This window comes from Populus nigra, chromosome 8, assembly GCF_951802175.1.
Source record: "Populus nigra chromosome 8, ddPopNigr1.1, whole genome shotgun sequence".
NCBI lineage: Eukaryota > Viridiplantae > Streptophyta > Magnoliopsida > Malpighiales > Salicaceae > Populus > Populus nigra.
In genome coordinates, this window is record NC_084859.1 from 19,661,133 (window position 1) to 19,674,393 (window position 13,261).

Here is a 13,261-nt window from a genome sequence, read left to right on the forward strand (position 1 = left end):
CAAAGCTCAGGACACATGCATGAATCTGAAACAGATATGAACAACAAGTAATTTAAATTATTTGTTTTATTTATTTATTTATTATTTTTACAGGGCTGCTCTAGCTTGCTTCCTAATTCTTTCTTTGTCAACTCTGTCAATCCATGCACATTGGGCCGGGCAATCATCATATTTAGTATTTTCGAAATCCCGCCCCTTCCTAGAGATCTGAATCTCTTAGAAAATTTAATTGTAAACCCCAAGCTATCTAGCTATACCTTTTTCTGACTAAAGAAAGACTTTCATTCTTTGTTTTTATTTCTAGGTTTTCAGTGTGTGTGTGTGTGTTTCCTCGAGTACCACCATGGCATGAAAAAATTCACAACTTCTAAGATGTCTGACATGGTTTCAAATGAATTTTCAGGGATGATCAGCACCATAAGAGATCAAACTTCCTGGAACAGGAAAGGCTTTCAATTCAAAGTGCAGAGAAATGGATATTGTTCAATAATATCATTTGCTTGTTTGATAGTTTTCTCTATTCTAGTAATAGTCTTAATCGTTCAGCAGAGGAGTACAACATTCAAAGTTAATGGAGGAGATGCTAAAATTAATGCCTTGGCAGGAGGAGCTGCTCAAACTGAGACATCAGGAGTTGTAGGTAGGTAAGACCAACCTTTTTTGGTTTATTCTAGTTTGATATGGCTGGTTTATGAATTCCTTCCTGATTTTTACAGATTCAGGAAATGTTTCATCTCAACAACTTCTTGACGAACTTTTTGCTCCTGGACGTGACAAAGGATCTTGCTTAAGCCGGCATGAAGCCATCCTATTTCGGAAACCCTCCTCGCATAAGCCCTCTCCCTACCTCCTCTCCAAACTTAGGAACTATGAAAGTCTTCATAACCTCTGCGGGCCTTATACAGAAGCCTACAACAAAACCCTCGAACAACTCAAGTCTGGCCGTAAGGCCAGCACCACAGATTGTAACTATGTTGTCTATACACCTTTAAGTGGCCTGGGGAACAGGATGCTGACCATTGCCTCAGCATTTCTTTACGCTCTCCTCACAAACCGAGTCCTACTGTGGAATTCGGAAGTGAAATTGCCGGTCTGTTTTGTGAGCCATTTCAGCAAACAACATGGTTATTGCCTAGGGATTTTCCCTTAAGCAATCAGTTTGACAATTTCAGCCAGGAATATCCTCATACATATGGAAACATGCTGAAGAGTAGAATCATAAACACTGCCGTGAAGTCTCCACCACCACCATTTCTTTATATTTATCTAGCTTACAACATTGATCGTTACGACGGGCTTTTTTACTGTGATCAAAATCAAGATCAACTTGGAAAGGTCCCCTGGCTGGTTATAAAATCAAACCAGTACTTTGTTCCTTCTCTCTTCTTAGTCCCATCTTTTAAGCAGGAACTAAGCAAGTTGTTCCCTGATGAAGAAACTGTTTTTCATCACTTGGGTCGCTACCTTTTCCAACCCTCAAATGAAGCATGGGGACTTATCACTAGGTTCTATCGAGCTTACTTATCCAAAGCAGATGAGACGATTGGCATCCAAGTACGAGTCTTCGATACTAAAGCTACTCCATTTCAAACAGTTATGGATCAGATTTTGTCCTGTACTCTAAAGGAGAAACTACTTCCTGCAGTCCTAGATGTGGTGCAAAATTCTGCTGCTTCTTTGTCCAATAACCAAAGAATGAAAGCTGTTTTAGTAACATCTTTGTACTCGGAGTACTATGAGCATATAAAGGGTATGTATTGGACAAAACCAACTGTGAGTGGGGAGGTGATTGGTGTTTTACCAGCCAAGCCATGAAGAGCATGAAATTTATGGGAATAACATGCACAGCATGAAGGCATGGACAGAAATCTATCTGCTAAGTATGAGTAATGTACTGATTACAAGTTCTTGGTCAACATTTGGTTATGTGGCTCAAAGTCTAGGTGGTTTGAAGCCATGGATGCTTTACAGGCCTTTGAACGGAACAACCCCAGATCCTCCTTGTGTGCAAGCTGTGTCAATGCAGCCTTGCTTTCATTTCCCTCCAAGCTATGGCTGCAAGGCAGATGTCTACATTGGTCCCGGTGCTATTGTTCCTCATGTGAAGCATTGTGAGGATGTGGAATGGGGATTAAAGCTCGTTAAAGATCATTGATTAGCCGTAGATGTTTTCTTGTTCGTATCGAGTTATTTAATTACTACTGTAGGTTATATATTCGTATAAACCCCACAAGTTTTGTAACTGCACTGGCCAAATCAATTCATCACAATAACAAAACCTAAAAGGCATGCCCTATTTTGCCCTTACAGAAATACTCGTCGTCTATGTATTGTAAAATAGTCTTCTCGCATCGACATTTAGATCATTGCCAGATTCAATGAGGACATCTAAGTCTTTTTATATTATTTGAGAACAATGCAATGACAAAAAAAAAAATAACTTTAGAAGAAAAAAATATATTAAACTAGTGTATAGAAGTCTTTTTTTATATGGTGAAATTATTTAAATGTTTTTGGATAAAAAAATATAAAACTTTTTTGCATGGGTTGTTTTGTTGTTTTGGTATTTTAATCTTAATTTTTTTTTATTAGACTCACGTGTTGTGTTAACTAAGAGGTACTTTGGTTTTTAAAAAAAAATTATAAAGTATTAATAAAAAGAAAATGTGACTTTTGTGTATAGTGATATTACTTGACATGAGTGTTTTGGTATTTTACACATAAATTTTTCTTGTTATTCTTACATTGGTAAGAGACAATTTGATATTTTTATAAATTAAAATATTAATTAAAAAAATAGCTTATATATACTATGCATGTATTCATTAATAAATAAATTGTTTTCGTGATTTTTGAGTGATGTTGTTTATAGGTCAAACTCTATCTTCCATGACAACGTTGGAAGCACACTAATATCCTATTTATATTGATATGATAAGTGTGTGCAACGGTGCGATGCTAGGCTCCAATGAGCTTTTTTTTTTTATTCTTGTTAAAAATATGGTGTCCTATTATTTATTTTTAATTTCTGATTTTATCTTTATTTTTTTATTGCTATTTGTTTTTTTCTTTTTCTTTTATTTGATTTTTTTCTTCAATTTCATCCTTCGTCATTTAATTTAACTTTATTTTTATATCAAATCTTCGTGATTTTTTTTGGAATTGATCTTCATGATTTTTTTTTTACCTTTTTTTTATGCAACTATTATACCAATCATGTGTTCATGGTTACGAGATTAGCAGGTTATTTTGTTTTTCTTTGCTTTTTTTGTAAGTTTTTTTTTTAATTTTACCATTTAATATTGAGTTGTTTGATAGTTAAGTTTCTTAGTTTATCCAATTCACTTTCATTAATGATTTTGTTTTTATCTTTTATTAGCATAGCTAATCATTTGATTAAGTAAAAAATTTATTCTATAAAACAAATTTATTAAATATAATTAAGTATATAACACGTTGCAAGATTAAATATCTTAATTTTAGTTATTTTTTAAGTAAATATTAATTTAATTAATTCAAATGCACGAATAATTATTTTGATTTAGGGTTGAGAATTTTTTATAAGAAAAAATACATTGAAAAAGCTTATATTTTTTGTACTTCAAAAAAATTTTTTATCCAACCCATGGCAAAATACAAGTCAAATTGCTGGTTTTTATTTAATCTTGGTACGCCCTATATTTTGTTCTTTTAAATTCCAGTTGTGAAAGTATGATATGAAATTCTGTAATTTATTTTTTTTAGCGAATGTCTGAAAGGTGAAAACCTATTGCCGAAATTGCAAGTCTTGTTGATTGCCCAAAATAGCAGCACATTCTCCATCTAGCAAACCAGTAATGAAAAAGAGGACACAAATCATAGAAGCAGAAACTGATGGATGCATTTACCACTGATAAAACCAGAAACAAGCATGAACATGCATCCAAACCCCAACTAAACGAGACTCACTGCCTGCTTTCTTCTCCTTTTCCAAAGTCCTATCCCTAGTCCTAAGGAGATGGAGAAGTTACAAACTGCCTAGGCAAACTAAAGATGTCCTTGCCTGCGAAAGGAGAGGTCCACTCGCGCGAACGAGCTGAGGATGATGTTTCTTTAGCCACTCCACTGTCCCGTAACCCTGATAGGAAGGAACTATTTGTACTGCTCGTCCTTGTGCTAGACGTGTTCCTAAGTAATGATGACAGACCCAGCCACAACCCATTTGACTTGGAGGATAACATGTTCGAATCCAAAGTCCAATCGATGCTGGTGTAATCAAATTCTGACATCAGGCCTCCTGTATTCCAATCAACATGTGAAGAACCTAAAGTTCCAGCTGAGCCCCAGCCAGTGAATAAACCAAGTGAGGACGGTGCTGCTAGAGAAGGCAAAGATGCAGTCGTTTTACCATATGAACCTTGCAACTGAGATGGAACTGTAAGTGAAGGAGACCTTGTTCCTCCAAGTCCATTTGATGTATAATTCACTGGGCCGCTATAAGGGAACGGGTTTTGTTTGTATGACACTGGATGGTAAAATTGTTGTGAGCTCTGATTTACAAGACCAAGGCTTCCAGTGCTCTGATTTGAAAGCAACTTAACATTTGACCGCATATGTTCAACACCTGGAACATTATTTGAATACCATCCAGCTGTTACTGAAGGAGTGGCACTTGCGTAAGGGACTGTATTTTGTTTGGCATTCATAGATTGAGGGCTGACTGGTTCCCTCACAATCTGCTGCACATTTTTCCTCTCATTTCCAGTAAAACCAAGCTGGACACCGAGTTTTGTTGATGGAGGTGCTACTTGCATGGATGGTCCCATAGATGATGAGAATGCAGAGCTCGATCCTGTTGTGCCCACTCCTTCAGTAAAACCAAGCTGGATATCAAGTTTTGTTGATGGAGGTGCTACTTGCATGGATGGTCCCATAGATGATGAGAATGCAGGGCTCGATCCTGTTGCACCCCACCTCTTGTCTGCTAGTGGCTTGGGCTGATTCAGAGGTTGCAAGTTTCTACTCCCAGGTTCTGAATACATTGGCACTGGAATTGCTGTTTTGTAGTTGAAATCCCGTTCATTCATTCTCTGTTGTGCTGTAACTGAAGTCACAGGTACATGCTTTTCATGCAGTCTCCTCAGGTTATTCGTATCGGCAGTATATTCTTGCCTTGGTGGAGTTGCAGGTGGTTCCTGCTTCTGTGGCTGCAGGGTCTCCTCTGCCTTCACTAGATCCCCTTCACAAGCAACCACTGCTCTTTCAACCTCCTGCTTTGAGCATTTGTATCTCATCTCCATTGCTGAGATTTGAGCGAGCTCCTCATTTATGTCAATTTTTAGGTTACCACCACTTTCAAGCTTAGAGTCCTTTTGAGCTTCCTCTTCACTTCCCTCAAAAAGCCAGTTTACCGATTCTTCTACCCTGCCCTCATTCAGCATAAGGGCCAAGATTGCCTGCTCATGAGAAAAACCCATCGCCACAAGCTGTTGTGAAAGCCTTTCTAGTTTTCTTGACATTAGATACCCACTGCATCGGTCATGCAACTCTTGCACCCTCCTCTCTCTCTGACGCTGATGCTTTTTCTCATTCCTCTGACAGATCTTCTCACGTCGGTCGCTGTCTAAGCCAGGTATCGTTTCCTGTCGAGTAGAATTGATTATCTTCTCTTTAATGTCCTCTGACTCACCAGAGCAGCTCCCATTGTTGGAAACTGAATCATACTCAGAAACTGTTCCATGTGGGCTGCTAGAATGCTCATCTGTGTCATCTATATTTCTGAAACGACCATTATCATGCAAGGGCGGGAAAGCAGCAGCAGCTGGTATTTCTAATGTGTGAAAAGTCCCAGAAATTGGATTATAAGCATTCGCTGGATTCCCAGTTACAGAGTTGGTTGATCCAGAAGACTTAATGGATGCTTTTGGTTGTTCTATAGCAGACTTTGCAGAGGTCTTATCCTTGGACTTGGTATTGGATTTTGATGCAGGAGACATCTTTCTGGATTACTATAAGATAATGTTCCTGCAAAATGTAAAAACCACTTCTTACAGCTAGAGAAAGTATAGCATAAATGCACATATCCAATGCATCATTTTCCATCTTTAACACCATATTCATGATAAACTGCAAAGAGTGTAGGAAAGAGAATTGGTTCACAATCTAATTCTTATCAGAAATACCATATGCAGTTCCCTCAAAACATTCATTTAATCATATGTAGAAAACTCGATAACCTACATCCATAACGCTTTTAAAATCCCATTCTTAATGGATGTTATGGGTGACAATCTCAAGATGAAATCACCTAAAAAGCATACAGCATGCTACGTATTACATAAGAATCAACTGCATCTCGTTAGCTGCCCACTATTTAATGAAAAAACATATATCGACAAAAAGAGACAGCAGAATCATAAACTGAAAACCCAGGTGGCATAATGCATTCATCACACATTTGAAATTACAGAGTTAAGTCACACAAATCTGAAACTAACATAGTTTTGAGGAAAAGAAAAATGGAAAAGAGAATAACACGAATTTTCTGCAATTCATCGATTTGCTAACAAGAATATCATCAAATCAAACACAAATGCAAAACAAGATATTTCACATCCTGATAAAGTGAGCAAACATAAAACCAAAGGTAAGATGCAAAATCAAATGTCATTAATTCAGCTCTCAAAATTGCATAACCGACTAATAAAATATCATTTGCAGCCAATTTTTCGTAAGCCAAAAACATTATGCAAACAATAATAAAAACTGAAAAAAGAATTGATTCAAACACAAATCCATATACCATCCCACATTCTCAATGCAAAACACAAGAAATGAAATCTTCAGTATTTCTTTGAATGGAAAACAAAAAGAAATGAAATTTCTAAATACCTACAAACCAAAAAAAATGAAGCCCCACCACAAATTCTTGACCTCCACATAAAAAATAATAATAATAACTGAATTTTTACAGAAAAGAAATGAGCATAGAATAAAAAACTTAAATAAATACAATTAGATCTCTCAAAATCCAACCAGACCCGAAAACAAAGAGATCAAAGCAAACCAAACACATAAAAAAAAAAATCAAACTTTCACAAACAACATTGATTTCTCAATGCATTCAAGATCTCTCTGCACCAAATTCAAGAAACACAAAACAAGAAAAAAAATGGATCTGATAACAAACCTTGAAGAGAAAAGCGGCTAAGGGGTCGTTGATTTTGTAGTTGATTTGTGGGTTACGAGCGTTTCTTCGAAATTGTTTGCTATGTTTGTCTGTCTGTTGTGCAGTTTTAATGGCTTCCTCTATTTCTGGTTTATTTTTAAGGATTCTCTCTCTTTCTTGTCTTTTTTTTTTTTAATGTTCTCTCTCGTACGCCAGGTGGAATTAGACTGTATTTAATTTACGGTAATGGTTTTTTTTCCCTTACTAATTAATGCTAATTTTAGTAAAGATTCTTCTTGAAAAAGGTTGCTGAAAAACAATTAATTATTTGATTTATAAGATTTGAGATTTAAACTAAAAAATCTTAACTTAATAAAATTTAATTGGCGTGACTAAAGTTAATCTAAACTCTAAGATCAATTTTAAGGATTTTTAACAAAAAAAATAAAGTTATTTTATTCAAAATAACTTGTTTATTTGCAAATTAGATCAATATTCTAATAATTTAAGTTTCTTTCAAGTAAATTTCTAGATCGGATCTCACATCTATAAATTAAAAAAAAAGATTTCGTTAAAAAAAAACTTTGTTTTTATAAATCTAGCGGCATTCACATTTTTAACAAGAAAAAATCATAAATAATAATATCTCGTACAATGAATTTGTCTGATTTTAGATGCAATAATTACCATAAAAAAGTATATGTACGGTGATACATTAATAACCTTTTCCAATATTAGGGACCTAGATTTTCTTTCCATTTTATTTACTTATTTATTTTCTTTTATTTTATTTTATTTTTCTATTTTTGAAATGGGATGCGTAGAACAGGAAAATAGGCAAGGTAGATCCTAAATAGGCTGTTAAAATCCCGGTAAAACCTAACAGCCACCACCTGTATTTAAAATGTAATAAATTTAAGTTTTAATATATATATATATATATATATATTATACCAGAATTTGCCCTTTTTTGGCTACAAACCATAGACGTGCATGTGTTGCTGTGATTTTTTTTTTTTTTTTTTTTATTTACGTGGGGTGTCCGGGCCAGCTTACGCGCACCACGACTATTCCCCACGGCCCGCTGGACATCCTGCAAGCCCAGGAGCATGTAAGGCACCGCGGGGGTGACAGGCGTACACATAGAGGGTCGAACCCGGGACGGGGGCGGAACAAGTCACACGAATTGACCACAGCAGCTAAACCCTCAAGTGCGGGTACACTCGAGGACTCGAACTCAGGACGCATAGGCAGGGCGAAGCCTGCCATGGCCACTGAGCTGCAAGCCTCGTGTGTGTGTTGCTGTGATTTTGATGTGACAAGTAATGGGATCGAAGTAAAGAAGCGGTAAATGGCTTTATTAAACTAATACTAAAATATTTAATTGAATAATTGAAAAGAAGAAAATAGGTATTTGTGTTTAAATAATTATCACCTTTGGCCTTGATGGCCAACATTCCCTTTTACCAAAAGTTATTAAACCAGCCCAACAATGTCATTGCCAAAGGCTCGTGTAAAGACTTGAATTAATTAAATATAATGCTATTTTAAGATTTTTTTAAAAAAATAAAATTATATTTTTAAAAAATATATTTTTAAATCACACCGGTCAATTTTCATTTGATTTAATTTAAAAATTTATTTAGAATAAAAATTAAATTATTAAATCACTACTTAACTTGTCAAAATCGAGCTGGTTTTATAAACATTATTTTTGTTTTAAAAATGATTTTCTGTTAATTTCATTGCATATTACCTCATTTTCATTGTGTAAAATAGTTTTTATATATAAAAAAAAAATCTAAAGGAAGAAGTTTCACGTGAAGCATGGACAGCTCTCATTATAATTTTACCACTTGTCTGTCCATTTTGCCAGTCGAAAGGTTTATTAAAGGAGGTGCAGCTAAGGGGTGGAACCAGAAATTTTGGGATTAGAGGGGCAAATAAGAAAACAAGTGATTTTAGGGTGCAAAACATGTAAAACCAAGGCATATGCTTAAAACGTTTAAGACTTCTAGGACTAAAATGTAAATATTGTCCATAATTGGGGTGCCATGGCCCGCACCCTTCAATGTGGTTCAGCCTCTGCCTGCTAGCACAATCATTTGAGCACCTTGCCTCCAAAAAGCCTTCCTTTTGCAATCATTTGAAAAAACTATATAACCTTTACATAAAATGATAAAAATAAATAAATAAATTATTGGGATAATTCACATGATCCTTGCCTATCTAGTTCCATCAACAGTAAAATCACGTTGCATTACAAAGGAATACAGTAATAAGTAATTACTTAAGATAAAAAAAAATTTACCTGTCTTGCAAGAGGCCAATGGGCCAAACCAAGATATCAGTTGTGTGGTCATTACAATTGTCACCGTGTCTTTTACTTGGGAATTCTCAACGTGGTTTGGGCCAATAAAAGGCACAGCAAGATTAAGAAAAAAATGAAGAGCTGATCCTCTTGTGATTTTGGTTATGATGAAGAAGAAAACAGGAAAAATAGAATTATATATATCAGTTGAAGTTAATCACAGTAAACAAGATCTGAAAATCCAAACAACAATCAAACATAGCCTAGAAGCAACACTAATTTCTAATCTTGGCCACAGTAGCAGCCCTACTAAGAACACTGAAGTGAAATCTTGACTGATCATTGTCCCAGAAGAGTCCAATTTCATCGCTTTCCCTCAAATTCCTCCTTTTAACGAAGTGCTTTGTCCAGCCATCATTGAAAATATAGCTTTTAGAAGTGCTCCATCTTTTGAAGACCAACTGATGCATACTTCCAGTATCGATATCCCAAACCCAGACCTTCAAACCATTGATTTCTTGATTCGGAATTATAACCTGTTTAGTTTGATCCTCGTTCAAGAAAGGCAGGATATGTTTCTCAACCAAATCTGCAGACACAAGCAGCCTGCATAGATTACCCAGATCACTTGGCTTCATCTTCTTCTTGATCTCGAATGGGTCATGATGATACAGACTTAGTTGAGTTGATACCCCACGAGACCTCTCCTCTAGCAAATCCCCAAGGCTAAAAGACGATCTCATCGTCCTAAGATTAAAAGCCACCCTTCTCTCCAACTCTTCTCCAGATTCATTGTTTCTTGAATCAGGATCAACAGAGTTCTTGAAAACCCAGTTTTCGTCTAAAAGCTTTGGTTCCTTTAAAACCCTCCCTGGATTTCTTGAAGCAACAACAATGGAACCAATTCCGCTGCTTGTTTTTGGCTTCTTGAACCAAAAAGGATGCTCATTGAAAAGTGGCTGTGACCCAGCAAACACTTCTCTCTCGGCTTGTTGACATTCACATTCTTTTCTTTTCTTAGGATTATTGGTGTTCCTGGAAGGAAAACAAGAACTCAAAACACAAAATTGTTGTTGTTTCTCCATTGTTGCAATAACAGATAAAATAAACAACGAGACGCAGATAAGAACCAAGATTTTCTCACAAATGTTTTACTCTGTGGGAGTGGATTGATAAATATATAGACTGGAGTTTATCAGTGTGGAGTCCGGAAAGTCAGTCAGTATGCGATTCGGAAAAGAAAGAAACTTTGTTACCAAGTAATTCAACGGTAAGTACTAATTTGGTTTGTAAATCTATTGAGACTTGAGACGGGAAATCAAATCAGTTTTCTCCCGCTCTTTTCCTATCGCCCGTTATGTTGCCGCCCTGCATCTCATATTATCTTCCTCTTGGGCTCGGCCCTTCACATAGTTACCGAACCTGTCCTTCTAAACTGTACGAGGAGTTTAACATGTCAGGTGATTTAACATGTCATTTCGTAACCTGGATAATTTGGAGAAGATCTAAACAATTATTTTAAAAATATATATATTCAAAACGATTTTGTTTTAGTTTTTTTTTATAAAAAAATAATACAAAACAACATTATTTTTTTAATTTAACATAAATATTCAAATTAGTTTACATATATATCAACTAATCTCACATTATTTTATTCTAAAAACTCAATTGACCAACTCATAGATATACAAATTGCTAGACCTTGAACCAAGCCAGGTATTATAACTATGGATATGTGAAGTGCCCCTGCTCCCATCATTCCATGTCTAATAAATGAAAGAACACCATGCACACCATGACAACAGACTGAAAATTCTTCCTCTGCGGTTTTTCCTTACCCCAACAGAACTCAGTATTCAAATCAATGAGTGGCATGTTACTAATACATAAATGTAGATTCCGTTCACCACTAGAAAATTAGAAATCATGAACAAAATATTTCATCGACGAGTTAACATGATTCTGTCAACCATGATATAATGGCTGACAGAGTTCGACGAAATGTTGACGTCAACAGTAGCAGAGCTAGAAAATAAATTAAGGGGGCCAAATCAGGAAAATTATTCCATGGGGGAGAAATTTTTCATTTTTTCTACTTTTTAGGCTAAAACTATAAATTAATATTGTTATGGGGGCTGGAAAAAAATTTATGGCAAATAAATTAAATGCACCAGCAAGATTATGCCCGTCATTATGTAGTAAATATTACTAATGTTTGCTAATTATGGCCTGTTACAGAAATTTTAATCTGATTTATTTGCCATAAATTGTAAGCTTCATGGATGATTAATTGATTATTGCCTTTTGGTCTTTCTATTCCCTTCCAAGATCCAAGTACCACACGTTCTCTCATTTCCTTCCTGCCTTGTGTGTCACTTTCAAGAAATGTAACGTTCAAATTAACTCAACATCATGCTCTATATTCCTATATAAATCACGCAGCAATCTCCATTGCCTGATCAAATACCACCCTCTCTGTAATATCACCTTCAAAATGGCTTTTAATCTTAAGCTCTTTCTTTTCGTTGCTTTATTGGCATGCAGCAGCTTGGGCTGCTACAAGGCCAAGGCAAGACCGCTGGCTTCAATCTCAAACCTTTCGACTCGCTTAAAACTAGATGAAGAGTCATCAAACTGCTGGGACTCTTTGTTGCAACTACAAGCATGTACTGGGGAGATTGTTCTTTTCTTTCTTAACGGCGAGACTCAACTTGGTCGTAGCTGTTGCCAAGCTTTGAGCACCATTGGTGAACATTGCTGGCCTAACATGATTGATACACTAGGATTTACCACTGAAGAGAGCCAAATTCTTGAAGGCTACTGTGATAAAGCTGCCGATCCCACTACTCCATCACCGTCAGCACCATCTGCGGTGCCTGTTGAGATTGTTCCAAAGCAAACTTTGGTTCCTTGATTAGAATTTGAGGTTAGCTGTTAGTGGTAATAACAGCGAAAACAACAGCAATAAAGAATAATTACACTCTTTCTCTGTGCTTTAGATTTTATATATAAGTTATGTTGATCAAGTAATTTGCTTTGCTCATGAGAGACGTTATTTGAGAAAGAGTGGACGTCTCTCTCTCTCTCGTTTTTTCTTTATCTGATCTTTCATTGCGAAGAGAAATTAACACCAATATATAATCACTCAATATATATATATATTCACATGAACAATTAAACTAATTAAATGATAATTATATCAAACAAGAAACAACTCTGAATAATGATTGAATATTTTGAATAATAAAATAACTACTTAAACTATATATGAAATCCATTAAAATCAAGGGGTGCCTTTCATTTTTGGTTTAAATATGAAATAATAATTATGCAATGGATGATCCAATAACCATCATTCATTGTTTAAATATGAAACAATAATATTCATTTTATAATTTTATAAAAAATCAATTTTCTTTAAATTTTTAATTTAACAATAAAATCCAATTAATTAGCACCCATTAAAATTAATCATCATTTATTCAATTATAACACACCTAAATTATAAAATCAAACTTAATTTCATCAAATGATAATAAAATTTAATTTTTCTCAAATCTCAAATAAACCCTAGTATACAAATTATATATTAATACATAATTTTTTTATAGTAAAAAGTTGTAAAACACTTAAATATACAAGTAAACTACTAAAATAATTCAATAAATTAATGTAAAATATAGATGAAATACCAAAAAAATAAGTTGGTCTATTTTCTTTTTGTATCAAAACTTCACAAAAAATCCAACAATCGGTTATGATATTATTGATAGATGTAGGTTACTAAAAAAATTCAATAA

General features: G+C 34.9%; 3 protein-coding genes and 1 pseudogene across 3 annotated transcripts; 2 read left to right on the forward strand and 2 right to left on the reverse strand.

The window, feature by feature from the left end:
• The first annotated feature begins 331 nt into the window (after positions 1–331).
• Positions 332–2,166, forward strand: LOC133700616 (probable fucosyltransferase 8; annotated as a pseudogene).
• Positions 2,167–3,860: 1,694 nt separating this feature from the next.
• Positions 3,861–7,337, reverse strand: LOC133702141 (uncharacterized). Its single transcript, XM_062126380.1, has 2 exons — positions 7,169–7,337; positions 3,861–6,003 (listed from the first exon to the last, which is right to left on the reverse strand). The coding sequence occupies exon 2, from the start codon at positions 5,973–5,975 to the stop codon at positions 3,990–3,992; it is 1,986 nt and encodes a 661-aa protein (XP_061982364.1). The 5' UTR covers positions 5,976–6,003; positions 7,169–7,337; the 3' UTR covers positions 3,861–3,989.
• A 2,396-nt stretch (positions 7,338–9,733) lies between these two features.
• LOC133702003 (putative B3 domain-containing protein At1g78640) lies at positions 9,734–10,543 on the reverse strand. The gene has a single exon (XM_062126188.1). It carries the CDS (start codon positions 10,541–10,543, stop codon positions 9,734–9,736), a length of 810 nt encoding a protein of 269 aa, XP_061982172.1.
• Positions 10,544–11,955: 1,412 nt separating this feature from the next.
• On the forward strand, positions 11,956–12,375 carry LOC133702004 (egg cell-secreted protein 1.1-like). The gene has a single exon (XM_062126189.1). It carries the CDS (start codon positions 11,956–11,958, stop codon positions 12,373–12,375), a length of 420 nt encoding a protein of 139 aa, XP_061982173.1.
• The last annotated feature ends 886 nt before the right edge of the window (positions 12,376–13,261 follow it).